The sequence below is a fragment of the Sciurus vulgaris genome, assembly GCF_902686455.1.
Source record: "Sciurus vulgaris genome assembly, chromosome: 4".
NCBI lineage: Eukaryota > Metazoa > Chordata > Mammalia > Rodentia > Sciuridae > Sciurus > Sciurus vulgaris.
In genome coordinates this window covers 100,233,738-100,259,893 of record NC_136464.1, presented here as the reverse complement: position 1 = coordinate 100,259,893, position 26,156 = coordinate 100,233,738, and the positions used below count along the sequence as shown (strand labels likewise).

At 38.2% G+C, this 26,156-nt stretch overlaps 1 protein-coding gene and 2 pseudogenes across 5 annotated transcripts; 1 reads left to right on the top strand and 2 right to left on the bottom strand.

The window, feature by feature from the left end:
- The first annotated feature begins 7 nt into the window (after positions 1-7).
- Positions 8-23,312, top strand: SKA3 (spindle and kinetochore associated complex subunit 3). 3 transcript variants are annotated; one of them, XM_079138872.1, is made up of 9 exons: positions 8-281; positions 8,185-8,246; positions 8,354-8,519; positions 10,556-10,967; positions 16,612-16,694; positions 18,698-18,783; positions 20,392-20,595; positions 22,317-22,444; positions 22,737-23,312. In XM_079138872.1, the coding sequence occupies exons 1-8, from the start codon at positions 179-181 to the stop codon at positions 22,440-22,442; spliced, it is 1,242 nt and encodes a 413-aa protein (XP_078994998.1). In that variant the 5' UTR covers positions 8-178; the 3' UTR covers positions 22,443-22,444; positions 22,737-23,312. The 3 variants fall into 3 exon arrangements, with proteins under 3 accessions (XP_078994998.1, XP_078994997.1, XP_078994999.1); XM_079138871.1 differs by having other exon boundaries at positions 22,317-23,312; XM_079138873.1 differs by lacking the exons at positions 8,185-8,246; positions 8,354-8,519 and having other exon boundaries at positions 22,317-23,312.
- LOC306660274 (small ribosomal subunit protein eS8-like) lies at positions 11,145-11,829 on the bottom strand (annotated as a pseudogene). Its single transcript has one exon. The product of its transcript is annotated as a small ribosomal subunit protein eS8-like (transcript).
- On the bottom strand, positions 11,145-12,889 carry LOC306660539 (small ribosomal subunit protein uS5-like; annotated as a pseudogene). Its single transcript has one exon. The product of its transcript is annotated as a small ribosomal subunit protein uS5-like (transcript).
- Positions 23,313-26,156: the final 2,844 nt, after the last annotated feature.

The following is a 26,156-nucleotide window of genomic DNA, read 5'->3' as shown; positions in this document are numbered from 1 at the left end:
CGGAGTCCACCGGCACCTTCACGTGATACTTCAGCTCTCGCGAGAGAGAACCTTTGCGCCTGCGCGGAACCAAGGACATTTCCGGCTCCTACAGATTCAAACTAGTGGCGGCTGAGTACGGGTCTGGAGCGTTGGTGTCTCTGCTGTTGCCTAGATTCTTGCTTGTCTGCCCTCATCCATGGACCCGATCCGGAGCTTTTACGGCAAGTTGCGGACTCTGGCCAGCACCCTCGACTGCGAGACGGCCCGGCTGCAGCGAGCGCTGGACGGAGAGGAGAGTGGTGAGTGAGGCTGGCGGGCCCCGTGAGGGTCTCGGCTTTCAGCCGCGTTTGGTGGGATTCGCCGCGACTCGGACCCGCCCCGGGCGGCGGCAGGAAGGGTACCCCCTAGTACAAATGTACCCACTGACCGGAAGGGTTATTTATTTATTTATTTATTTGTGGTGCTGGAGATTGAACCCAGGGCCTTGTGCTCTACCAACTGAGCTATCTCCCCAGCCCTGGAAGGGGTATTTATTGACAGGGGCGAGAAGTGCTTGGAAAGAGACAAGGGTGCGGGTGCTGCACCTATTAAAGTGCTCGACGTTTGTCATTAACATAGCTCGGGGGCCGCAAGTGCCATATTTATGATCTCTTTTTTAATGGACACGTAATAATTGTACATATTTATGGGACGTGATTTAGTCTTATGCTACTCAATTGAATAGTTGTGTCCGTTTTTAGTTCCGTGGATAACCATAGTGCTCTTCTCATGTGATGAAAACATTGTTATTATGTTGTTCACTATTATGTTGTGAAGAGAGAACGACCCTTATGAATAAAAATCTAAGTTGACAGATTGAGCTTATAAATAAACACACATTTATGCATGATATGCGTTTAAGACGTTTTGTGTTTATCAGTAAAACCAAGGAAAAAAATTAGCAATTTCTTTTTTTTTAAATGCATCTATTTAGCTTTGTTCTTTACACTCTACATGTGTAGTGACTTTTGTCTTACCTTTAATGACCGCGAAGAAAACGTCTGTATTTCCCCAGCAAATTATATTGCCAACACAAACCCTAGTACTCAAGACTACTGTTTGTTCTTTTAAAGAAATAACCATTTATTTTTAAAGACTTGTTGGAAAAGAAGTTCAGCTGGGCATGGTGGTGCTCATCAATAGTCCAGTGACTTGGGAAATTGAGACAGCAGGATCCCAAGGTGGAGACCCTGACTCAAAAAACAAGCACTGGGGATGTAGCTCAGTGGTAAAGCATCCTGAGTTAAATCCCCAGTACAAAACAAACAAACAAACAAAAAAGTGTCTCAGGTTTTGAGATTTTCTTAAGTGTCATAATTGGGCATTAAATAGCACACTGTACAGATGCAGATTCCTTTCATATTGATTATATTATGACTAATTCTCCAGTCATTTGAAAGTGTAACTATAAAATTAACATGTGCACTGTAGGAAGTTTCAGATATAGAAAAGTGAAAAGAAGAAAATAACTATTCCATATAACCCCACCATCAGAAGACAGCACTATTAATGTTTTGTACCTTTTCTACCATTCTTATTTTATCTACTATGTGCACATGTATGTGTGTGTGTTTGATTTGTTTATGTAGTTAAGATAATGTTATGATAGACAAAAACTGCATTAACATTTTTTGGGTTTTTAATAAATCTGCTGAAGTGCTTTTCACAAAGCTTGTGCTAATTCATCTTCTTTTTTTTTTTTTTTTTTTTTTTTGGTTAACAAAAACTTTATTATTATATTCTCCCTTCATTTTCAACATCCTATACATTATGACTAAATAGTCCATGACTCGGCTACTAACCACTTTTTATCAATAACCAGACATCTATCTCTATAAAAACATTACTAAATTCATACATAAGCCAGTGTAACTTTTGCTGTCTTAATTACAACTATGTATCTTAAATTCAAAAGAGGATTAATGACAAAACATTCATGAATAATTTGATTACAAAGTTAATTATGCAAAAGTCAAGAATTTTGTTTAAAATCCATTCATGGTTTAGCTAATAATAGCTATAAATTTAAAAAATATAATCCCAAACTGCATGTTTTCTCTTCACGTCTGCTTTTCCTGGATGTTTTTCTTATCACCAGGTTTTGATAACAGAAAAAGGAAACTTTGCAGAACTATTCAGAAATTGTTCTATCCCATGAACTTTACAGCAAACTGGTCCTTCTGAATGGTCACACAGCCACAATCACAGGTGTGACTGTCAGGTTTTAAGCAAGTAATTCTCTGTTAATTCTGTGCGATGTTTTGGGATTTCCTTGTGCATCTTAGCAGCTCCGATGTACCACCGAAAGCCAGCGCCATTACTGCGGGGGATCGATGCTTGCAATCAAACATTCTGAATGTCATGTTTTAATTTCTTTCTGTACTAATCCTCTCCCACTCATTAATTAGTACTGGAAACAGCGCCGCCCGGGCTCAAAACAGCCCCTAGAGTTCTATACAGATTCGGGGTTGCCCATGTTGAAATAATCTGGCGAAAGTAGAAAGGCATTAGCCCTGTTAATAAGTGCCCCTTATTCTTAAACTAACCTCATCATCCCTTACACACGTGCACAGTAACCACACAAATGTACTTTGTACCTTTTGTAAATCCTCAGGTGATTTTTCCCGCCGACGCTTAGGCTCAGGGCAGCCGGTGGCCCCATGCCAGAAATAGGGCCGCGCGTGGCGCCCTAGGCCTATAAGCAGGCGCCTCACGCCTAAACTCCAAGCATGTCGTCTCCCAGAGTCTACTCAGGGCATGTGGCGGCCGGGCGGCGCGTTCCGCACGTGCGAGCTTCCAAAAACTAGCATTCTAGGATCAAAGCTCCAAGAAGGCTTCGTAGTACGCAGGCCCCAACCTCACCGTGCGCCCGGGTACTGGCCTGTAACACGACTACTTCGCCAGCTCCACGCAAAAGAAGCCTAATTCATCTTCTTACCAACATATTACCTCTGTACAATTCTGCATTTTCTTTTGGTTTTGCAAGAAAAATAATTGAAATAATTTTTTTATTAAAATATTTTTTATTTTTACAGACACATTTTTTATTCATTGTACACAAATGGGGCACAACTTTTCATTTCTATGGTTGTACATAGTGTATATTCACACTATTCAGGTATTCATACATATATATAGGGTAATACTGTTTCATTCTACTGTTTTTCCATTCCCACCCCCTCCCACCCTTTTTTCCTCTATACCATCAAAAGTTCCTTCATTCTTCTTTTCCCCCCTGCCATCCCCCATTGTTATATATTGTCATGCACTTATCAGAGAAAACATTCGGTCTTTGGTTTTTTGGGCTTGGCCTATTTCACTTAGCATGATATTTTCCAGCTTCATCCATTTACCAGCAAATGCCATAATTTTACTCTTCTTTATGCCTGAGTAATATTCCATTGTGTATATATACCACAGTTTCTTTATCCATTTATCAATTGAAGGGCATCTAGGTTGGTTCCACAATCTAGCTATTGTGAATTGAGCTGCCATGAACATTGATGTGGCTGCATCACTGTAGTATGCTGATTTTAAGTCCATTGGGTATAAACCAAGGAGTGGGATTGCTGGGTCAAATGGTGGGTCCATTCCAAGCTTTCTGAGGAATCTCCATACTGCTTTCCAGAGTGGCTGCACCAATTTGCAACTCCACCAGCAATGTATGAGTGTGCCTTTTTTCCCACATCCACGCCAACACTTATTATTGCTTGTATTCTTGATAACAGCCATTCTAATTTAAGTTAGATGAAGTCTTAGAGTGGTTTTAATTTGTATTTCTCTAATTACTAGAGATGATGAGCACTTTTTCATGTATTTGTTGATCAACTGTATATCTTCTTCTGTGAAGTGTCTGCCCATTTCCTTAGCCCATTTATTGATTGAGTTCTTTGTATTTTGGGTGTAAAGTGTTTTAAGTTCTTTATAAACTTTGGAGATGAGTGCTCTGTCTGAAGTGTGTGTGGAAAAGATTTTCTCCCACTCTGTAGGCTCTCTTTTCACATTATTGTTTCCTGTGCTGAGAAAAAACTTTTTAGTTCAGTTTTTTCCCATTTATTGATTCTTGCTTTTATTTCTTGCGCTATGGGGATCTTGTTAAGGAAGTCTGGTCCTAAGCCAACATGATGGAAATTCGGGCCTACTTTTTCTTGTATTTGGTGAAGGGTCTCAGGTCTAATTCCTAGATCCTTGATCCATTTTGAGTTGAGTTTTGTACAGGGTGAGAGATAGGGGTTTAGTTTCATTTTACTGCTTATGGATTTCCAGTTTTGCCAGCACCATTTGTTGAAGAGGCTGTCTTTTCTCCATTGTAAGTTTTTGGCACCTTTGTCTAGTATGAGGTTACTGTACTTATGTGGGTATGTCTCCGTGTCTTCTATCCTGTACCATTGATCTACCTGTGTATTTTGGTGCCAGTACCATGCTGTTTTTGTTACTGTTGCCCTATAGTAGAGTTTAAGGTCTGTTATAGTGATACCTATTGCATCACTCTTCCTGCCCAGGATTGCTTTGGCTATTCTGGGTCTTTTGTTCTTCCAGATGAATTTCTAATGTAGTCCTACTTGTCATTTTTTCTGTTTCTATGAGAAATGTCATAGGGATTTTAATTGGAATTGCATTAAATCTGTATAGCACCTTTGAAAGTATGGCCATTTTGATAATATTAAATATTAATTCTGCCTATCCAAGAACATGGGAGATCTTTCCATCTTCTAAGGTCTTCCTCAGTTTCTTTCTTCAATGTTTTGTAGTCTTCATTGTAGAGATCTTTTACTTCTTTGGTTAGATTGATTCCCAAGTATTTTATTTTTTTTTTGAGGCTATTGCAAATGGAGTTGTTTTCCTCATTTCCCTTTCAGATGTTTCATCGCTTGTGTATAAAAATGCCTTCGATTTATGCATGTTGATTTTATAACCTGCTATTTTGCTGAATTCATTGATGAGGTCTAGAAGTTTTCTGGAGGAGTTTTTTAGATCCTCTAAATATAGAATCATGTCATCAGCAAATAAGGACAGCTTAAATTCCTCTTTTCCTATTCGTATCCCTTTAATTTCTTTAGTCTGTCTAATTGCTCTGGCTAGAGTTTCAAGGACAATGTTGAATAGAAGTGGTGAAAGAGGGCATCCCTGTCTTGTTCCCGTTTTTAAAGGGAATGGTTTCAGTGTTTCTCCATTAAGAATGATGATGGCCGTGGGCTTAGCCTAAATAGCCTTTACAATGTTCAGGTATGTTCCTACTATCCCTATTTTTTCTAGTGTTTTGAGCATGAAGGGGTGTTGTATTTTCCTTTTTCTGCATCGTTTGAAATAACCATATGATTCTTATCCTTAAGTCTATTGACGTGATGGATTATGTTTATTGATTTACAGATGTTAAACCATCCTTGCATTCCAGGAATGAACCCCACTTGATCGTGGTGCACGATTTTCTTAATATGTTTTTGGATATGGTTTACCAGTATTTTTTATTGTAGTTACTCTAGAGCGTATGAAGTGGAATCTTATCATGGTTGGGGTTTCTGGGGGTTTTGGATTTTTTTCTCATTATGTTGCCCAACCTGGCTTCAAACCTCACTATCCCCCTGACTTAGCCTGAAAAGTAGCAGGGATTACAGGCCTGTGCCATTATACCCACCTCACTGGGGTTTGGATTTGCATTTCCCTAGTGAAAATTGGGAACTTCTAACAGCCAAAAGAAGAGATCATCAAAGCAAGTGTGTTTTTGAAAAGAGAAATAGAATCCTTTTAAAAACTACTTCTAATCATAAATATGACTGATTAATAACAAAGGTGACAGTGCAGTGAGTAAAGGATGTCTTTTTTTTTTTTTTTTTGCAGTACTGGGTATTGAACCTCATGCGTGCTAGTCAAATGCTCTGTCACTGAGCTACGTTCCCAGCCCAAAAATGTCTTTTGAGGAAGCAGTGTCAGGTTGATTGTGATGGAAATCCATATGGAAGAAAAGAATGAATCTTGATCCTTAATGCATTCTGTACCGAAAACATGAAACAAAACAACAAAAACAAAAACAATTCCAGATGGAAATTCTAAATACAAAAGAAAAACTTAAAGCTTTTAGAAGAAAACATGAAAAAAATATGTGTTGTCATTGGCAAGGATTTTTAAAGTAGAAAACAAAAAGTATCCATCATGGGGGAAAAAATGACAAGTAGGACTACATTAGGATTAAGAGAGTATGTATGGTGCACATATCTGTAATTCCAGCTACTCAGGAGGCTGATAGGATCACAAGTACAAGGCCAGCCCGGCCCATTAGCAAGGCTCTTTCATAAAAAGGGAGGAATATAGCTCAGTGATAGAGTGCTTACCTAGTATGTGTAAGACCCTTTGTTCAGTTAACAGCAACTCCCCCTCACACATTATTAAAATTAATTATTAAAAGAGTAGAAGAAGTTGTTATCATACATGTTTCTGATAGAAGACTTATATCCAAAATGTATAGAGTACCTACAGCTGGGCTGATGGCATATGCCAGCAGCTCTGTAGGCTGATGCAGGAAGATTGTGAGGTCAAAGCCAGCCTCAGCAACTTAGTGAGGCCCTAATCAACTTTGTTGAGACCCAGTCTCAAAACTGGGGGGAAAATAGGAGGGGGGGTCGGGGAGCTGAGGGTGATGTGGCTCAGTGGTTAAGTGCCCCTGGGTTCAATCCCCAATATCAAAAAAAAAAGGGTACCTACAATTGATAAAGGAAGACAATACCACAGAAAAATTCAAGTCTTACTTCAAATTATCTTTATATAGCCATTAAATATATGAAAAAGCATGGATTTCATTAGTCATCAAGGAAATGCAAATTAAATTCCAATACAGTACAATTGCATACCTATCGGGGTAACTAAAATTAAAAGGAGGAAAGTACCAAGTGTTTGTAAGGATGTAGAACAAATGGAACTTGCATGCACTGCTGTTGGAGTGTAAATTATAACAGCATGTTGGAAAACCATCTGGCAGTATGTACTAGAAGTAAACATATGTATAACCTATAATACAGCACATGTTCTAGGTCTTTAGGGTAAAGAATTGTGCATATATTGGCACCAAAGACGTGCTAGGACTTGGGATGTGGCCTAGCATGTGCAAGTCCCTGGATTCAATCCCTAGCATTGCAGTAAACAAACTGAAGACCCAGATAATAAATATTTTTTGAAAAAGATGTTCTAGAAAAGTTCAAAGCAAGAGTATTCATTATAGTTCCAAAATAGATACAACCCAAAGTTTATCAACAATAGAATAGATATATTGTAGAGTGAAATATTGTTTAGCAATGAGCATGAATGAATTAGAGATGGATGAACACAGAGGAGTGTCACAAAGAATGCTGAATGAAAGAAGCCAATCACAAAAGAAAACATATTGTCTGAATTCATTAAAGAAAGTTCATAAGCAGGTAAACAACTTCATGGTTTTAGAAATCAGAGTAAGGTTTACCTTTGGTGGGGGAGGGAGGAACTAAAAGAGGAGTTATAAAGTTAGTAATCCTCTTTCCTCTCCCATTGTCCTCTTCCCTTACTTATTGAGCTGAGGGCTGTTTATCCAGCTAAGTTCACCTTGTTAAATTCCTCAAGCTATATACTTATGATTATTTGTTATAGCTGTGTTGTTATAGCTCAATAAAGTTTTGTTTTGTTTTTTGATACCAGGGATTGAACCTAAGGGCACTCAGCCATGAAGCCACATCCCCAGCCCTACTTTGTATTTTATTTAGAGACAGGGTCTGACTGAGTTTCTAATCACCTCACCATTGCTGAGGCTGACTTACCTGGCTCAGCCTCCAGAGCTGCTGGGATTACAGGCATGCATCGCCATGCCAGGCTTTAATAAAGGTTTTAAAGAATAGCCTTAACACTTATTTTAGCAATTGGTAACAGATAAATTATAAGTAAATACCTACAAGGATTTTATAATTTTAAGAAACTACACCTAGGGGCTGGGGTTGTGACTCAGTGGTAGAATGCTCACCTGGCCCCAGTGAGGCACTAGGTTCAATCCTTAACACCACATAAAAATAAATAAATAAAATAAAGGTATTGTGTCTATCTACAACAAAAAAATTTTTAAAAAGAAACTAATCTTTTTATTTTTTTCTTCCTTCTTTTTCTCATATTTATTAAACTTTTTTCCTTTCAACATATATATTGAAGACTTTGATGATTATCCAATGAGAATTTTACATGATCTTCATTCAGAAGTCCAGACTTTAAAGGTATTAATCCTACAATATTAATGTGTTGTTTTTCTGTGGTAATTTTTTTTAGCCTAAGTAAACTTAGAACTTAGAGAATTGTAATATATTTTCTTTCCTCATTAAAGGATGATGTTAACATTCTTCTTGATAAAGCAAGATTGGAAAGTCAAGAAAACATTAATTTCATAAAGGCAACAAAAATACTGATGAAAAAAAATTCAGTGGATATCATAAAAATAAGAGAGTTTTTCCAGAAATATGGATATAATCCACGTGTCAAAGAAAATTCAGGTTTGACTACTTTCATTTTATAGCACATGGCTTAGTATTAAAGAAGGCAGCATGACTAAAACAACTGTAGGCTTGGTTCTGTCTCTGCCATTATAATAATATCATTTCATACTCATTGTGTGCTGGTCAGTGATACAGTAGAAAAATGGGTTTTGCTTTCCTTTCCACCATGCTGGATGAGAACCAACACAATGCTACACGAAAGACTTAGAATGATTTCTAGTCAAATCTGCCAATAAATAGCTGAGAAACTTTACAGCATGCTATTTCGTTTTTCTGGTTCAGTTTCCTTTTACATAGAATGAGAGATTTTGGCTGTATAGATTGGTAAAGTCCTTTTTCAGTTCTAAAATTCTAATGCAGGGTAGTATAGCACAGTGTAACCAAATTACCTAAGTGCAAATCTCTATTCCACCACTCCTTGCTGTATTATCTTTGGCAAACTACTTAACTTTGTGCTTCAGTTTCTCATTTGTAAGGCACGGATGTTCAGTACATCTACTTTATGGTGTATTGTGTAAAGACTAAATGACACAAAATTTGCTTAGCGCAAGGCCTGGCATGTCTCTCACTCAATTATTATTATTAGGGGGGGGGGGGTGGAGCGGGTACCAGGGATTGAACTCAGGGACTCGACAACTGAGCCACATCCCCAGCCCTGTTTTGTATTTTATTTAGAGACAGGGTCTCCCTGAGTTGCTTAGCGCCTCACTTTCGCTGAGGCTGGCTTTGAACTCACGATCCTCCTGCCTCAGCCTCCCAAGCCGCTGGGATTATAGGCGTGTGCCACCATGCCCAGGCATCACTCAATTATTAACTGTTATTGTTATTGTTCTGTTCATACCTCTGGATGACTAATATGCTTCACTGTCTTCATGTCTATTATAAAAATGAACTTTGTACATAAACAAAACATCTACTAAATTCATTAATTATGTATTGAGAGGTCTGGGGATATGGTTCAGTGGTAGATCACTTGCCTAGTATTTATGAAGCCATGGGTTCAATCTCCAGCACCACCAAAAAAAAAAAAAAAATTGAGGATATGTTTGGAAAGTATATTAAGTAGTCCACATTGGTATAACAGAAAGTACTTGGTGTGAAAGAGCCACACATTCAAATATTGGCTCTTTCAGTTATAACATGTGACCTTGAATAGTTTCTCTAAATTGTTTTTTCCTCCCTTGGGAAATGGGAATATAATTATATTGCTGATTGAGAAGTAATGGCAATGGTCTTATTTTATTAATTTTTTTTAGTTGTAGATGGACACAATACCTTTATATTATTTATTTATTTACTTATTTTTATGTGGTGCTGAGGATTGAACCCAGCACCTCACACTTGCTAGGCAAGTGCTCTACCACTGAGCCACAGTCCCAACCCCTTATTTTATTAATATTATCAATGACAGCCTTGGGATAAATACAACAGTAGGTTTTTGGCAACTCTTGTAGTATTTCTTAGGATTTACAGAAAGCACAAAGCCAGAACAGAATTCAGTGAATCAGAAACTCTTCCAAGACTCAGAAGCCATGTAATCATAGTATAAAACCTTATAGATGGTTGAGAATGGATGTGTGCTTCAAATGTTCTATTATTTTCTCAACTAAGTTTTTGATAAAGGTGTTCCAGACTGACATAAGATAAAATTATCTTTGTAGTCTTTCCCTTTTAGCTTAAGCATCTAGAAATTAATGTTTTAAAATACCACTATACATTGTATTAAATCTAGAACAGAGTTGATTCCACACTTAATTAATTCCACACTAATTAATGATAGAATGGTGTCAGAAAATATTAAGAAAAACTGGTAAATCACATTAATTGAAGAAGAAAATTGGTCTTTAATTTGGGAGTATTGATTTTTCATCTTTAACACTTTAGTTTGCTTTCCTTCTCTAATGTATGATCAAAATGGAATACAAGTAAGAGGTATGTACCAGAAAATTACTGAAGGAACAATTGAAATAGAATTTAAGATTTTCTGTTCTGCTGTTTTACCAGAATGTTACCTCTTTGATTCTTCCTTCTAGAATGTGAGCAAGAACTTACTGACTCTACCCAAGAGACGGCTAAGTGTGAAAATTCTGAAAAGCCTGATGTGAAGGATGACATGTCTGATCCTTCTGTTCCAAGCGGTTCTGTTTCTGAGAAGCTTCCACGTAGTCCACAACTTTCAGATTTTGGACTTGAGCGATATATGATATCCCAAGTTTTACCAAACCCTTCACAGGCAGTAAACAACCATAAGGAAGAGCCTGAAATTCAAACTCCACCTACTAGTCAGTCACTAGTTAAAATACTAAAAACTCCAAAACATGCTCTAAAAATGGATGATTTCGAGTGTATAACTCCTAAGTTAGAACATTTCGGTATCTCTGAATATACTATGTGTTTAAATGAAGATTACACAATGGGACTTAAAAACATGAAGAATATTAAAAGGTAAGCAACTTTCCTGAAAGGTACCTTTTTACTTCATTTCCTAAATATTTTGCATTTACTAATTTTTATCCTAGATTAAATGTTTCAAACATTTTTTCTTTAAAATATTTTATTTTTTTTTTAAACAGGTTTCATTCACTTTATTTACTTATTTATTTTAAATTTTTTTTTTTAGGGCATAGAACAATAAACACTTTTATTACCTGAGCTAAGACAGAAGGGAGGAGGACTCACTTGCCTTTCCGGACTTTGATTTTCCTCAGATAGAACTCCAACTCCTTGCCTTCTAGCACATAGCCATCTGCTCAGCCACACTGTCCTGGTCTCGATGCAGTGCAGGCCAGCAGCTTGCCCTGCTGGAACTGCTCCTCCAGGAGAGTGCTGACTTTAGCATTCTCCTTCCTTTCATTGTATTTCTTTTGAATTTTCTTTGATCGCTTTTCGTTTTAAAATTTCTTCCTCCTCAGGAGTCAGCTTGGCCCACTTCTTGCGGCCCAGGGGCAGTGCCTAATGGGATTCGTACCACTGTCGGTATGGTGTGCTATCAATGAGCACGATGCAGTTCTTCACCAGGATCTTGGTGTGGACCAGCTCATTATTGGATGCATTGTAGACAACATCAATGATCCTTGTTTTGCAAGTACAACACTCAGACCCCAGGAGAAGTTCCCCACATATAGCCTCAAAGCCTGGTACTGCTTGCTGCCTCCTCGCACTGGAACAGTGTGTATGCGGCGGGGGCCAATCTTAGTGATGGCAGCAGGGCATCCCACCTCATACTTCCGCTTCTTGTGATAGGGCTTTCTCTTGCCCCCCCAGTCTTGTGGCACTTGTGCAAGTTGTCCCGAGAGATGCCCAACGCTCAGCGCCGGCTGGAAAGAGGAAACTCAAAGCTTCATGGTCCAGTTTCCTTTTTTTTTTTTTTTTTTTTTTGTATAAAAACCCTATGTTGTAGCCACAGCTGGAGCCTGGGTCCCCTGTACAGAGACTCTGGTGTAGGTTTTCACAAGATGGTCAGTGAATTCCTGATAGGGAGACTTGGTGAACAGTTTCTTTCCAGAGATTGGGAGTCAAATAGCTATATATCTTGGAGATGGCATCAAAGGTGGCCTTAGTGAAATTGCCCAAGGTGGCAGTGCAGCCCCTGGCAGAAGTGTAGAAGTCATCAATACCAGCCATCAGCAACAGCTTCTTGGACACAGGGGCTGAGACAATGCCAGTATCTCTGGGGGCAGGGATGAGCCGCATCAGCACAGAACGTCCAGTCACCTTACAAGGAACAGTGTGGGGCTTGCCAATCTTGTTCCCCCAGTAGCCTCTCCACACAGGAACAGTGGAGAGCTTGGCCAGGATGATGGTCACTCAGATATTAGTGGCTGCCTCCTTGGAGCACTTTACTCCCAGTCCAACATGACCATTGTAGTCCCCGATAGCTACAAATGCCTTGAACCTGGTCTGCTGGCCAGCATGAGTCCGCTTCTGTATAGGCATGATCTTCAAAACCTCATCCTTGAGTGACGCCCCCAGGAAAAAGTCGATGATCTCAGACTCCTTGATAGGCAAAGAGAAGAGGTAGAGCTCCTCCAAGGACTTGATCTTCATGTCCTTGACCAGGCGGCCCAGCTTGGTGACCGGGATCCACTCCTTGTCTTTGGCCTTGCATCGCGAGTGCCCCTGCCTCAGCCACAGCCTCAGAGACCGCTGCGGAAGACTCCATGGAAGCTGACACGGCCACCCATTCCAGGGCCCTCCTGCTGCACCAGCCTCATCCGCCATATGGTGTTTTCCCAGAGAAGCAGCAGCAAAATGTTTTCTGATACTTTATATTTGAAACTTCTCTGGGAGGCTGATCCAAGATGGCAGACTAGAGGGAGGCTGCATTCCTTGTCGCTCCCTAACTCCAGTTTCAAGCAGAGGGTATTGATTGCTCACTGTCAGGTGCCTATCATCTGCCATTTGCCTGCCTCTCACCTGTCCATCGCCTGCCTCTCACCTATCCATCACCCACCACCTGAGGTTCACCTCCTGATCATCTGACAGCTACCAGCAGACTGACCGCAGACCACCAGTGGAGCGCCAGCTGCCTGCTGTTGCCTGGAAGTTCACTGTGACAGTACTTGCAGGTTTGGTTACACGTGGCTGCCGCCATTTTGAGACAACAGCCAGGCCCCATAGGACCCCTGGACGGACTGACTGAGCCCCGTCTCCAGGATCCCTCAGCCGGACTGATCCTGCCTCTGGGGCCCTCACATCAACTGACTGCTCCCTGCCGCCAGGACCCCCAGACCAACTGACTGCGTCCTATCACCGGGACCCCAGACTGACTGATTGCACCCAGCCTCCAGGATCCCACAAACACACCCAACCTCCAGGACCCCTGCCTGACCAACCGCACCCCACCTCTAGAACCTCCAGCTGACCACGTCCACACCTCGAGCTGCAGCTCCCCATTTGCCAACACATTTGGAAGCCAGAGTGGCCATCTCAGATAATCCTGGAAGTGGATAATCCTGGAAGCTTTAGCTCCAATCTTTAGGTGGGGCAAATCCCATCCTGAGATGCCTGCTGGAGACTTGAAGCTCATTGTCAGAAAAGGTTTTGGAAACCTATAGGGCCACTATAAGCCTATAGGGGGGAATCTGCAATACCCCAGATCTGCACTGCTAGAGAGGAAGATACATGAACAACATGAAAAAACAAGGGAAGAAAATGATCCAAACAAATCTAGATTCTATAGTACTAGAATCCAATGACAGTATGGTCAGAAAAGGACTTCAGATATACATGATTAAGATGATTCGCAAAGCAAAGGATGAGATAAGAGAACAAATGCAGGCAATGAATGATAATACCAATAAGCAGTTGAAAAAAGAGCAACTGCAGGAAGCAAAAGATCATTTCAACAAAGAGATAGAGATTCTCAAAAAAAAAAAAGAAAAACAGAAATCCTTGAAATGAAGGAAACAATAAACCAAATAAAAAACTCAATGGAAAGCATCACCAAAAGACTAGACCACTTGGAAGACAGAACCTCAGACAATGAAGATAAAATATTTAATCTTGAAAATAAAGTTGCCCAAACAGAGAAGATGGTAAGAAATCATGAACAGAATCTCCAAGAACTATGCGACATCATGAAAAGACCAAATTTAAGAATTATTGGGATTGAGGAAGGCACAGAGATACAAACCAAAGGAATGAATAACCTATTCAATGAAATAATATCAGAAAATTTCCCAAACCTGAAGAATGAAATGGAAAATCAAATACAAGAGGCTTACAGAACACCAAATTCACAGAATCACAACAGATCCACACCAAGGCACATTATAATGAAAATGCCTAACATTCAAAATAAAGACAGGATTTTGAAGGCCACGAGAGAAAAGCATCAGATTACATATAGGGGGAGACCGATACAGATAGCAGCAGACTTCTCAACCCAGACTCTAAAAGCTAGAAGGGCCTGGAACAACATATTTCAAGCTCTGAAAGAACATGGTTGCCAACCAAGAATCCTATACCCAGCAAAACTAACCTTCAGATTTGAAGATGAAATAAAATCCTTCCATGATAAACAAAAGTTAAAAGAATTCACAAATAGAAAGCCTGCGCTACAGAATGTTCTCAACAAAATATTCCATGAGGAGGAAATGAAAAACAACAATGGAGGTCAGCAAAGGGAGGAACTACTTTAGAGAAAAACCACTCAAAGGAGAAACCAAGCCAAATTAAAAACCAAAAATAAGCCAAATGACTGGGAATACAAATCATATCTCAATAATAACCCTGAACGTTAATGACCTAAACTCATCAATCAAAAGACATAGACTGGCAGAATGGATTAAAAAGAAAGACCCAACAATATGCTGTCTGCAAGAGACTCATCTCATAGAAAAAGACATCCACAGACTAAAGGTGAAAGGATGGGAAAAAACCTACCACACACATGGACTCAGTAAAAAAAGCGGGGGTTTCCATCCTTATATCAGATAAAGTGGACTTCAAGCCAAAGTTAGTCAGAAGGGATAAAGGACATTTCATACTGCTTAAAGGAACCATAAATTAGGAAGACATAATGATAGTAAATATTTATGCCCCAACAATGGTGCATCCCTGTACATCAAACAAATCCTTCTCAATTTCAGGAAACTTCTCTGAATCACCAATTCTATTAATAAACTGTCGGCTTCTTTAAATGAGAAGCTATATGGATAGGAGGAGTGATAAAGGCCTGAAAAAAGATGGTATTTGTGGAGATAGGAAAGAGGGGGGGAAAATTAAAGGAGTAAAATTAGTAAGAATTTGTGATTGTTTTGGTTAGAGAGGGAGATCCAGGATAAACCCCAGATTTCTGGCTTATTGCCTGGGATGATGCTAGGGAAATCAACTAAGGTAAGAATACCTGCAGCTTGTGGGAAAAGGTATGTACATGTTGATTTTTGAGGTGCCTGTAGACGTATTTATTTCCTCTTAGATAATTTAGTAAGAATTTGAAGCATAGTGTGTGAATTCAGTGCTAGATTAAAAAGATCTGGATGTGGGGATATAGCTCAGTTGGTAGAATGCTTGCCTCACATGCACAAGGCCCTGGGTTCAATCCCCAGCACCACATAAAATAAAATATTTTTTAAAAAAAGATCTGGATGTGATTAGTGTGGAAATGATAATTAAAACCATGCAAGTTACAATGAAAACATCACTTATCAAAGTAATATAAATTGATACTAAAGGTATTTTTGAAGTAAAGATTATTCAGTAAGTTATTCTGGGATGATTGGTTAAGTGGGAAAAGATCAAGTAATCTTTACCTCATGTCAAAATAAATCATAGATAGATCAAAAGTAAATACTTCCTTGAAAAGTAGAAGTAGCAAACATTAAACAATGAAAGAATGTACACTTGAACTACCAGTAATTTTAGTCTGGAAAAAAAATGACAAGTTCTTTTTTTTATTTTTTGGTGGAGCGTACTGGGGACTGAGCCACATCCCCAGCCCTATTTTGTAATTTAGAAACAGGGTCTCACAGAGTTGCTTATTAGCACCTCACTTTTGTTGAAGCTGGCTTTCAATTTCTGATCCTCCTGCCTCAGCACCCAGTGACTAGTTCTTAATCTGTATACTGGTTATAAAATTCTACTTTATGATTTTGAAGCCATGAGGTATGGAGTTCCCTATATTAGAACTGATGAGTTTAATTTATAGCTTTCCTTTAAGTCAAAGGTTAACCTTTTTTGAACCGTGGATGGATGGATGAATAAATAAATTTTTTGTTGTTGTCGTTGCTGTTTTTCCTCAAAGGGCCAGGCAGGGTGGCACATGCTTGTAATCCTCGTGACTTGGGAGGCTGAGGGAGAAAGGCCAACGTCAGCAATTTAGAAAGACCCTGTCTCAAAATAAAAAATAGAAAAAGGGCTGACTGTAGTTCTGTGTTTGAGTGCCCCAAGTTCATACCCCAATAGAATAAAAGAGAAAGAAAATTTAAAAGAAAGAAAATTTAAAAGAATTTGTTCCATGGGGCATCTTTTTCCATAAAACAACTGAACGAGTCCAAATGTATGTTATGTAATAAGATTAAGTTTTATCCCAGAGGTTTAATGTTAATTCTTTATAACTTTATAATCTCTCTCTGAACCATACCAGTGAGAAGACCATAGAAAAAGAACCCATGACCAATGATTTTTCTGTCACTCCTGGCCCCATAATCCAGCAGCTGGAAAAAAGTGGTGAGTATGAACATCAAGCTTACTTCTCCTTCATATTTTTTCCAGACTATCTGTATAAAAATAGTTCTGTCACCTTAGACACTGTCGTTTTCCACATCTTTTAATTTGTAATATTGAATTTTATTAAATACCATGCCATTCAGGATAAACATGATTTCATATAAGAGAAATATAAAATTTTCTGGTATGTTTTTAATATTCTTTTGGATTATGTTTAGTATTTGTCAGCTTTTTTGTTTCTTACAAAATAAACAAATCCTAGAGTTTTGATTTCTCTGAATAATTCTTTGTGTGTGTGTGTGTGTGTATGTGTATGTGTGGTGCTGGGCATTGAACCCAGGGCCTTGTGCTTGCGAGGCAAACACTCTACCAACTGAGCTATCTCCCCCCCCCCAACCCTGAATAATTCTTTATAATTGTCTGATCTATACCAAATTTATTGGCGGATTTTTAAGCTATCAGATTTTTCCAGTTTTGGACATATTTTCAGGAAAATTATATTTGTATTAATTTCACTGACATGTAATTAAGTTGTTATTAAATTAATAAGCACTGCTGGCATAAACAGGTTTAAAAAATATAACTGACTCAGCAGCTTATAGCTCACCTTGTACAAATATGATTTTATTAAAGAGTTGCTGATTTAAAAAAATTATTTTTGGAACTATCACCTCATACCACACTCAACTCAATTCCTAATGAAGTATATAAACATTTTAGAAAATAAGGAGAACTATTCCTGAAGTGGAATGGATTTACTAAAGAATAGATTGCTTACTAAAATCCTTCAGTATACCACCAGTAATGTTTATGGGGGGAATGGAAACAAGTAATCTCGTCAAATGGAAGTTTGTTAAGAGTTATTGTATTTTGGTTTGACCCTATTTTTATCTTATAAGAGTACCATTATTACCATTTGTATAGTCCATTCTTAATAAAATTTAGTAGTTTGTTTATAACTTTCTGTGTTTACATTGTTTATTATATCCATTCATTTCTTCTAGATTTAGCTGGGGGTTTTTTTGCCTTTTGCGTGTGTATATGTGGTACTGGGGATCAAACCCAGGGGTACCCTTCCACTGAACTATATCCCCAGCCCTTTTTATTTTTTGAGACAGGGTCTCACAAAATTGCCCAGGCTGGCATTTTACTTGTGATCCTCCTGCCTCAGCGTCCCAAGTTGCTGGGATTACACATGTGCGCCACCACATCCAACTTAAACTTATTCTTTTCCTTTTTTTCAGTTGTAAATGGACACAATACCTTTATTTTATTTATCTTTATGTGGTGCTGAGGATCAAACCCAGTGCCTTATACATGCCAGGCAAGTGCTCTACCACTGAGCCACAACCCCAGCCTTAAACTCTTTCTTGAAGAAAATGATAATTTAGTTTGGTAAAGATCACTAGATTGGGGCTTGGGTTGTGGCTCAGTGGTAGCTCACTTGCCTGGCAAGTGCTCGGCACTGGGCTCGATCCTCAGCACCACACAAAGATAAACAAACAAAATAAAGGTATTGTGTTCATCTACAACTAAAAAAAATTTTTTAAAAACCCACTAGATTGACAATTATTTTTCTTGCATATTCTATTTTGGTGCTGAGCATTGTTTCTTTTTCTTTTTTGTACTGGGTATTGAACCCAGGGGTGATTTGCCACTGAGGCTGGCCGCCCTTTTATTTTTTATTTTAAGACAGGGTCTCACTAAGTTGAAGCTGGCCTCAAACTTGTATCCTCCTGCCTCAGCCTCCTGAGTTGCTGGAATTACAGGCATGTACCACCATGCCCAGCTTATACTTACATTTTTTAAGCTATTAAAAATAAAGTGCATGGGTTCAGGGGTGTAGCTTAATGGTACAGTGCTTACTTAACATGCACAATGCTCTGAATTCTAATCCCCAGCACCACACACACACAAAGCACAAAATTATATTGACAACACTTAAAAGTTGAAATCTTCATTTTCAAATCTTTATTTTCATGAACATTTTATGTGTCTTCTAGATGTCACGTGTACCAGTTCCCCATTGGCACCTACATTCTGCACTCCTGGTTTGAAAATTCCTTCCACAAAGAACAACACAGCTGTGGTAAATTCCCAGAGAATTGAAAGCTCTAATCTTTCTCCTGATGACTCAGATACTACTTCCAGATTCAAACTGACTGTTTTTGTTTTCTAACCCATATATAAAATCTAGGTTTTTATTGTTGTCCTTCCTTTCAGAGATATAGGATCTTTACATAGTTTTAAATCAGTATTATGAAGGAATAATTGACAGGAAATAAACTATACATATATTTGGAGTATAGAATTGGATTATGACACATGCATTCATTTGTAAAACTACCACTACAATCAAGAAAAGAATATATGCATCATCCCTAAAAGATTCCTTGTGTTCCTTGGTAACCCTCTTACCACTTCCAAGATGTTCTCATTTCAAACAGTCTGTTTTAAAAATTTAGATAACTGCAGCTGTCAGGACAGTTTACACTATGTTTCTAGAGGGTGTTTTACTAGCATAGATCAAGAACTTTAAAAAATTTTTAGACACTTTTAATCATGTGTCAGAATTTGTTCTAAAGTCACCTGGGACAAAGATTTATAACAAGTTATAGGAAGAAATATGAAAATGGGAAACAATTTAAAATACCAAATGGAAGATAAGCAGAATGCAATAAGGTGTATCTATAAAATCTGGTGTTATGTTTTGAAAACCAGATGAAAACACATTAAGAGAGTATTTTCAAGATATATTTAATCATGTGAAAAATGACATGTATGTGTTGTATATACACACACTGATGTACACATTTTAAGAAATGAATCAGTACAAATATATCTGTAGTTCTCTGGGCAACATATGTATGGGTGCTTTAATGTTTTTTTCTCTCCAAATTTTTCTAGTTAACAAATACTATAATCAAACCTTATCACTTTGATAGAAATGATCTATAATCTGGGTGTTAAATATGGTAGCCACTAATTACATACAGTTATTTGGCCTTTAAAGCGTAGCTGCTGATCTGAGGAACTAATTTTTAATTCAAGACTTTAATTAATTTAAATTTATTACCTTGTGAGTTAAATATTGGCCAGCACAGTTGCGGACAAATGCAGTGCTGTGTTGTCAGTTGAAGTATCAGATTATCTGTCTGCTGGCACTTGCCATTTACAGTTAATTTACTTCTTATATTTTTATTGATGTGGAAGGTACCCTGCTGACCAGATACTCTTAGCTTTTTTTTTTTTTTTTTTTTTTTTTTTTTTTTTTAATTAATAACCCTGGTCTGGGGAGATGGAGTTACTTATCCAGGTAGTTAATTTAGCATGAAAACTGCAAACTGAGCTTACTTCAAATCTGCTTTCTTCTTGGGAGTGAGCCTGCTTGCTGAGGGTTTGTGAAAACACTGGCTTATCCATGCTAGGATTCTCATCTGGCTCAGTTTAGTGTTGCCTGCAATGAGGCAGGTGAGTCCATCTAACTGGTTTAGTCAACATTCTATTTAGTTCTTACAGTAAGCTTTTATTGGTAATGAAGATGGTACTTTGTCCTTCGTATGCCATTTCTTTGTTTTTCTCAATTTTGTTTAGAACCATCATGGAAGAGGGGGATCACTTGGGGGCTTAGAGATCCCAATAGAACTATCAGTTTTTAATTACTGCCATAATTCAATGACTTATTTTTATTTTCTAGGTGTCCACAAATTATCCATTATCAAAAACAGACAGTTCATCAAATGATGTGGAAGTTAAAGATTATACTCCACTAGTTTTAAATTCAGATGAGTGCTTTGAGAATTTTGTGGATCCCTCTTCTCCTACAATTTCTTCTTACGAGAATCTGCTTAGAACACCTACACCCCCAGAAGTAACTGCAATTCCAGAAGATATTCTCCAGGTTATTTTTTAAGGCAGTTTTATTTTTTTCTGATATAAAAGATTTGAAACTGCATGTAAGCTACCTTGTCATCAGGCTAATGTGCTGGCTTTGGTGTTGACACAATCTAAATTCTAGGCAGATAGGCCCTTCTAAGAACACCTGGCTAAGTTTCTGAACTTGGTATAAGCTAGTGACTTCCCACAGTTTTAGTGATGTTAAACCAATGGGACATTTTTCTCTTTGCCTTTGAAATGTATTCTTATCTCCAGTGTGCTAAGCTATGGTTTCCATGTTGACCGTTATTCCATTGGAAGTGTTGCAGACAAGTCAGAAATGTCATTCACCCTCAGTTCTTCAGAGCAGGGTATCATTAATTACATATCAGTTTCTTAAACTTGAACCTTCTTGGGCCTCAGCTTCAGAAATACTTGTTTACATGTAAATATCTGATTCTTGAGTGTAAGTAACATTTGCCACTAGTCTACTGATTTCTGACTGCCAAGTGTACTAAATAACCAGTCTGTTTAGCAGATATCACTTAGGCATATGGATTTTTGTTCGTTTGTTTTGGTACCAGGGATTGAACCCAGAGGCACTTAACCACTGAGTCACATCCCCAGCCCTTATTTATTTTGAGGCAGGGTTTCACTAAGTTTCTGGGCCTGGCTTTGACTTTGCAGTCTTCTTGCCTCAGCCTCCCATCACTGGGATTAAAGGTGTGCACCACAACACCTAGCTGGCACGTGGAATTCTCAATAACCATTCTAGAAACGTTCCTGGCTTAAGAAAAGCCATAAAAAGGATAACCACTTAGGAAAATACCTAAATGCCATCAGAATTGACTCATCCTAAGATATTTAATTATTTGTTATCCTGTTTTTTCTATTTTTCTGGGCAATACATACAGTAGATTGATTGGGGAAGGATTATATCATGTTCCCCATGTTCTATTTGAAAGGAACAAAGCCTTGTATTTAGTCACTTTTTATTTTTTAATGTAGTTTTTATTTGTAAATGGACACACCACCTTTATTTATTTATTTTTATGTGGTCCTGAGGATAGAACCCTCAACATGCCAGGCAAACGCTCTACCACTGAGCCACACCCCAACCCCTTAATGTCATCTTTTTTTTTGAGGCAGGGGTAATGGGGTTTGAGCTCAGGGGCACTGGACCACTGAGCCACATCCCCAGTCCTATTTTGTTTTATTTAGAGATGTGGTCTCACTGAGTTGTTCAGTGCCTTGCTTTTGCTGAAGCAGGCTTTGAACTTGGAATCCTCCTGCCTCAGCCTCCCGAGCTGCTGGGATCACAGGTGTAAACCACTGTACCCAGCTTTAATGTCACCTTTTTACATAGGAAAAGGATGCTGATATTTGAAACTCTCCTTTATGCTCTTTATAATTGATGATCTTTCTTTTAGATATGTTCCAGATTTTTCCTTAATGTTTTCCTTAACAGCTTGTAAAGTCTTAATTTGCTTTTAGGCGTGTATTGGTACTTGTTTGCATTATCCTCAGTTAACAGTGCCATTCAAACCTTCACATTTGAGTTTCTAATATCTCCATGTTTTCACTGCTGTTAAATGTCTGTAGGCACTGCTAAAAAAATTAAATTGTTTTAAAAAACTTTTATCTTTAAAATTTTTCCATGGCTTTTCTTGAATGTTTTATAATATCTTCTATATTTATGTTGTTATTCATATGACTTAATAGAAAAAAAATTTGTTTTTGTTTTAGATTTTGTCAAAGTATAACTCCAACCAAGCTACTCCAGTAGCAGTGAAGGCAGTGCCACCCAGGAGCGGTTTCCTCAAATACGAAAGACAAAATATTCGAGATGCGGGCAACAAAGAAAACTGGTGAAAGTGAGCATGCTACTGTTCTAAAGAAAATGTTACTTGAAGAGGACATTTTAAAATTAACATTAGAATGGCAGTAAATAGTTTATAATCAACATTTGCCAGCTTAGGCTAATCCCTTGTATCAAAATTTTGACACAGAATTTGTGATTCCTGAATCTCAGATTCCTAAAGTATCAAGTTTGCTAGTATCAGTGGGAATATAACCCCAGCTGTTTTATAAGTATAAAATATGCAGCCACGCTGTTGTGTCATCTGTTTTGTTGAAGGCTTCTAATGTTTATTTGTATCTTTGCAGGAACTCTAATGGATCTATCCATTTTAGAAACTGAACAAAATGAGATGGAAGCAGAGCTGGACTCACTTGGTTAATTCTCATCTTTCCTTTTTAAAAACTGCAAGGTCTAACTTTTGGAGCAGAAACAACTGCAAAGCCAGTCAGTCAACAAGTAAAACGACACAATTTAGTTTCTGTGTATTGTGCATTTTCTGAGCAATCCGAAGTACTGCACATTTATTGACTATAGAGCTTCCTTTGCAATTAAAAAAAAAAAAAAAAAAAAAAAGCTAACATTTATTGCTCACCAGGCTATCCTGTCCTCTGTGGAGCACTTCACTGACTCCTCCCAATTTTTTATGGGGTGCAGATATCATTACAACACCTTTCTGTAATAAAGACTGCATAACATTCCTAAGCTAAGGCTTTTTGCTTATATTAGAATTGCTTTTATAATACTGAAATTTCTTCTAGGATTTTTAATTGGGGAAAAATATCCATGACTTTGTCTTCATAAATTGGTTCATGATTCTTTAGTTCTATTAAGAATGAATGTGGGCTGGGGAGATAGCTCAGCTGGTAGAGTGCTTGCCTCGCAAGCACAAGGCCTGAGTTGAATCCCCAGTACTGCAAAAAAAAAATAAATAAAAATAAAAATAAAAAATGAATGTGTTTCCTTCATGCTTGTTTCATTGCAGACCCTGGGAAATTGCAGCTACTAGCAAAAGGAACCTGTGTCTAATCAATAAAAAACAAAGCAGAGAGCTACCATTTGGCAATTCTGGAAACCATGGATATCTTAAGATATTTGTGGCTTGTATAAAAAGTGAATAAAGCAGATCTATTTATTTTAGATGACTATCTTGGCAGATTTTTCTTTTTGTACTGGGGATTGAACTCAGGGATGCTTAACCACTGAGCCACATCCCCATCCCATTTATGAATTTGAGACAGGGCTTTGAATTTGTGATCCTCCTTGCCTCCACCTCTCAAGCCACTGGGATTACAGGTGTGCACCACGACACGCAGCTATCTTGGTAGAATTTTATCACTGAAGATAATAATTTCACTCTAAAAAGTGTGAGTGGAAGACAAAAAGAATTGAGGATAAAGGAAACCATGAAAGAACACATTTCTTGAAACATGTTTGAACTAAATTGTTGTTGGCTACCTAGGCCCATACATATTGCTCACTTCTGAGATGTTCAAGTAGACATCAACCTGGTTAAAGTTGTTCCTTAGCTTGGTTTTAGAGTGTTCCCTTCTCAGTTTCACAAAAACCAAATTTGGAATTTGTGTTTTGATTGAACAGCAACAGGTAAGATGGCTGGGGGCAGTGGCGCACGCCTGCAATCCCAGCAGCTTGGAAGGCTGAGGTAGGAGGATCATGAGTTCAAACCTAGTCTCAGCAACTTAGTGAGACCCTTTCTCCAAATAAAATACAAATAGGGCCAGGGATGTGGCTCAATGTTGAGTGCCCCTGAGTTCAACCCCTGGTACCCAAAAAACAAAAAAGAAAAAGGTAAGCTGAGTTTGGCTCTTTATTAAAGAATAACGAGAGTTTAAATTTTTTAAACATGGCCTAACAGTTTAATAGCTTTTTCTCTCCCCACTCATACGTGCCCCTCACATGCACATGCATGCACACACACAACTGATCTCTGTCTGAAACATCTCCTGAGTCAATGAGTATGGGCATAACCATTCCAGTTTTAGACACTAAGACTGAAAAGACATGGGTGATGTCATGTACTGTAACTCATGTGATCTAAAGGAAAAATTTCAACTCTAAAAACCTATAAGCGATTGAGGCAGATAGGGAAGACACTAAAGCACTGAGAAAGATGCTGTTATAGTGACCACTTCTGAGAAAATAGCTCAGTTATTACTTAAAGCCATACTTTCTTAGCAAAGTCAAAGGAAAACAAGGACCAAGTCTTAATTCTTCCTATTACATAGTCAACAACAAACTCACTAGGTATTCTTGAACTTTATACTTTTGGTGGAAACTGAAATCTTTAAAGGAAAAAATTTCATGTTGGAACCAACAGGATAGAATTGGACAAACCAGCTAAACCACTTTATTTTAAACTAGTAAGAGAATAATATGGAATTAACAAGAAACTCCTTGTAAGGTAAGATACCATACCATATGAAAAATTGGCTTCTGAAGGTCCTTACTGTGGTTCCCACCCTTTGGATCTATACAGTAAATCATATACCCCCCTGACCCCCAAACAGGAAGGTAATTGTGGCTATTCCAAAAAGTTAGGAACTCAGGTCCATCTAGGTTAAAAGAATAAGCTAAGGGTTTGGAATAAAATACAGCATCTAAGAACTACTAAGATCAAGGTTCCAGGTTCATCTGCAACTGTGGACTCACTAACAAGGACACCAATTCCACAGAGTCATCAGATTTTAAATGACTGTTTTGTATGCACAAGATAAAACTCACTTAACTGGGACTACTAGCTTTTTTTTTTTTTTGGCGGTGCTGGGGATCGAACGCAGGGCCCTGTGCTTGTAAGGCAAGCACTTTACCAACCAAGCTATCTCCCCAGCCCACTAGCATGTTTTTAGCACTTTTTTCACTTGGGGATTTCAATTTTCTACTGTCAGACTAAAAATAGGCTTTCTACATATTGTCACACTGTTTATAAACTTCAAAATGCAAGTAACACTGCATTAAGACAAGGTTCCAGTTTTAACTAAATCCCACTTTCTGGCTAATAACCAGTATTTATTGTTTCTTATCTACAAGCACTATCCTAGGTCTTTTTAACTTTCACAATCCTAGAGACTAGTGTCTCCATTAACCACCAAAAAAACAGACTTGATTCAAGTTAATTCATCCAAGGTTTCAGAGCTACTGGTACAATCAGAATTTAAATGCAATTAAAATTTAATATAGTCTTAATCACTGTGCTATAATGCCTCTCAAATCACACACACACTAGTCCCCAGCACATAACAGGATATGCAAGATTCCTTTTTTGTCCCTTCTTCCATTCTTCAGATCTTTAATCTTCCTACCCTTACCCTAAGTTCTAACCCTTATTTCTTCGGTATTAGTTTCTGCCTTCAAAATGTCCTAGCCCCCATTTTAAAGCATAAAAGTTCTTACCATGGCACTGTTCTCTAACCTGTTTTTGCACCAAACCAAGGCAGGCCATGTCTTCCAACACAATTCCTTCAACTTGCTTCAGCTCATACCATTCCCAAAAACCTCTGCTGCCTCACTGTCACAGGCCCTTTTTCTAACTGCATACTGTAGGCTACATCACAAATTTATGCTCAATTTCATACAATCTCATGGTATTTTTGCTCTGCACCTTTGGGACTTAAAATACCCACCTGCACTACTTTGTATAAACTTCATATAAAAGATGAAAACCTATTCCCATGCCTCCATTGACTTTCACACTCAGACTGATTGTACAC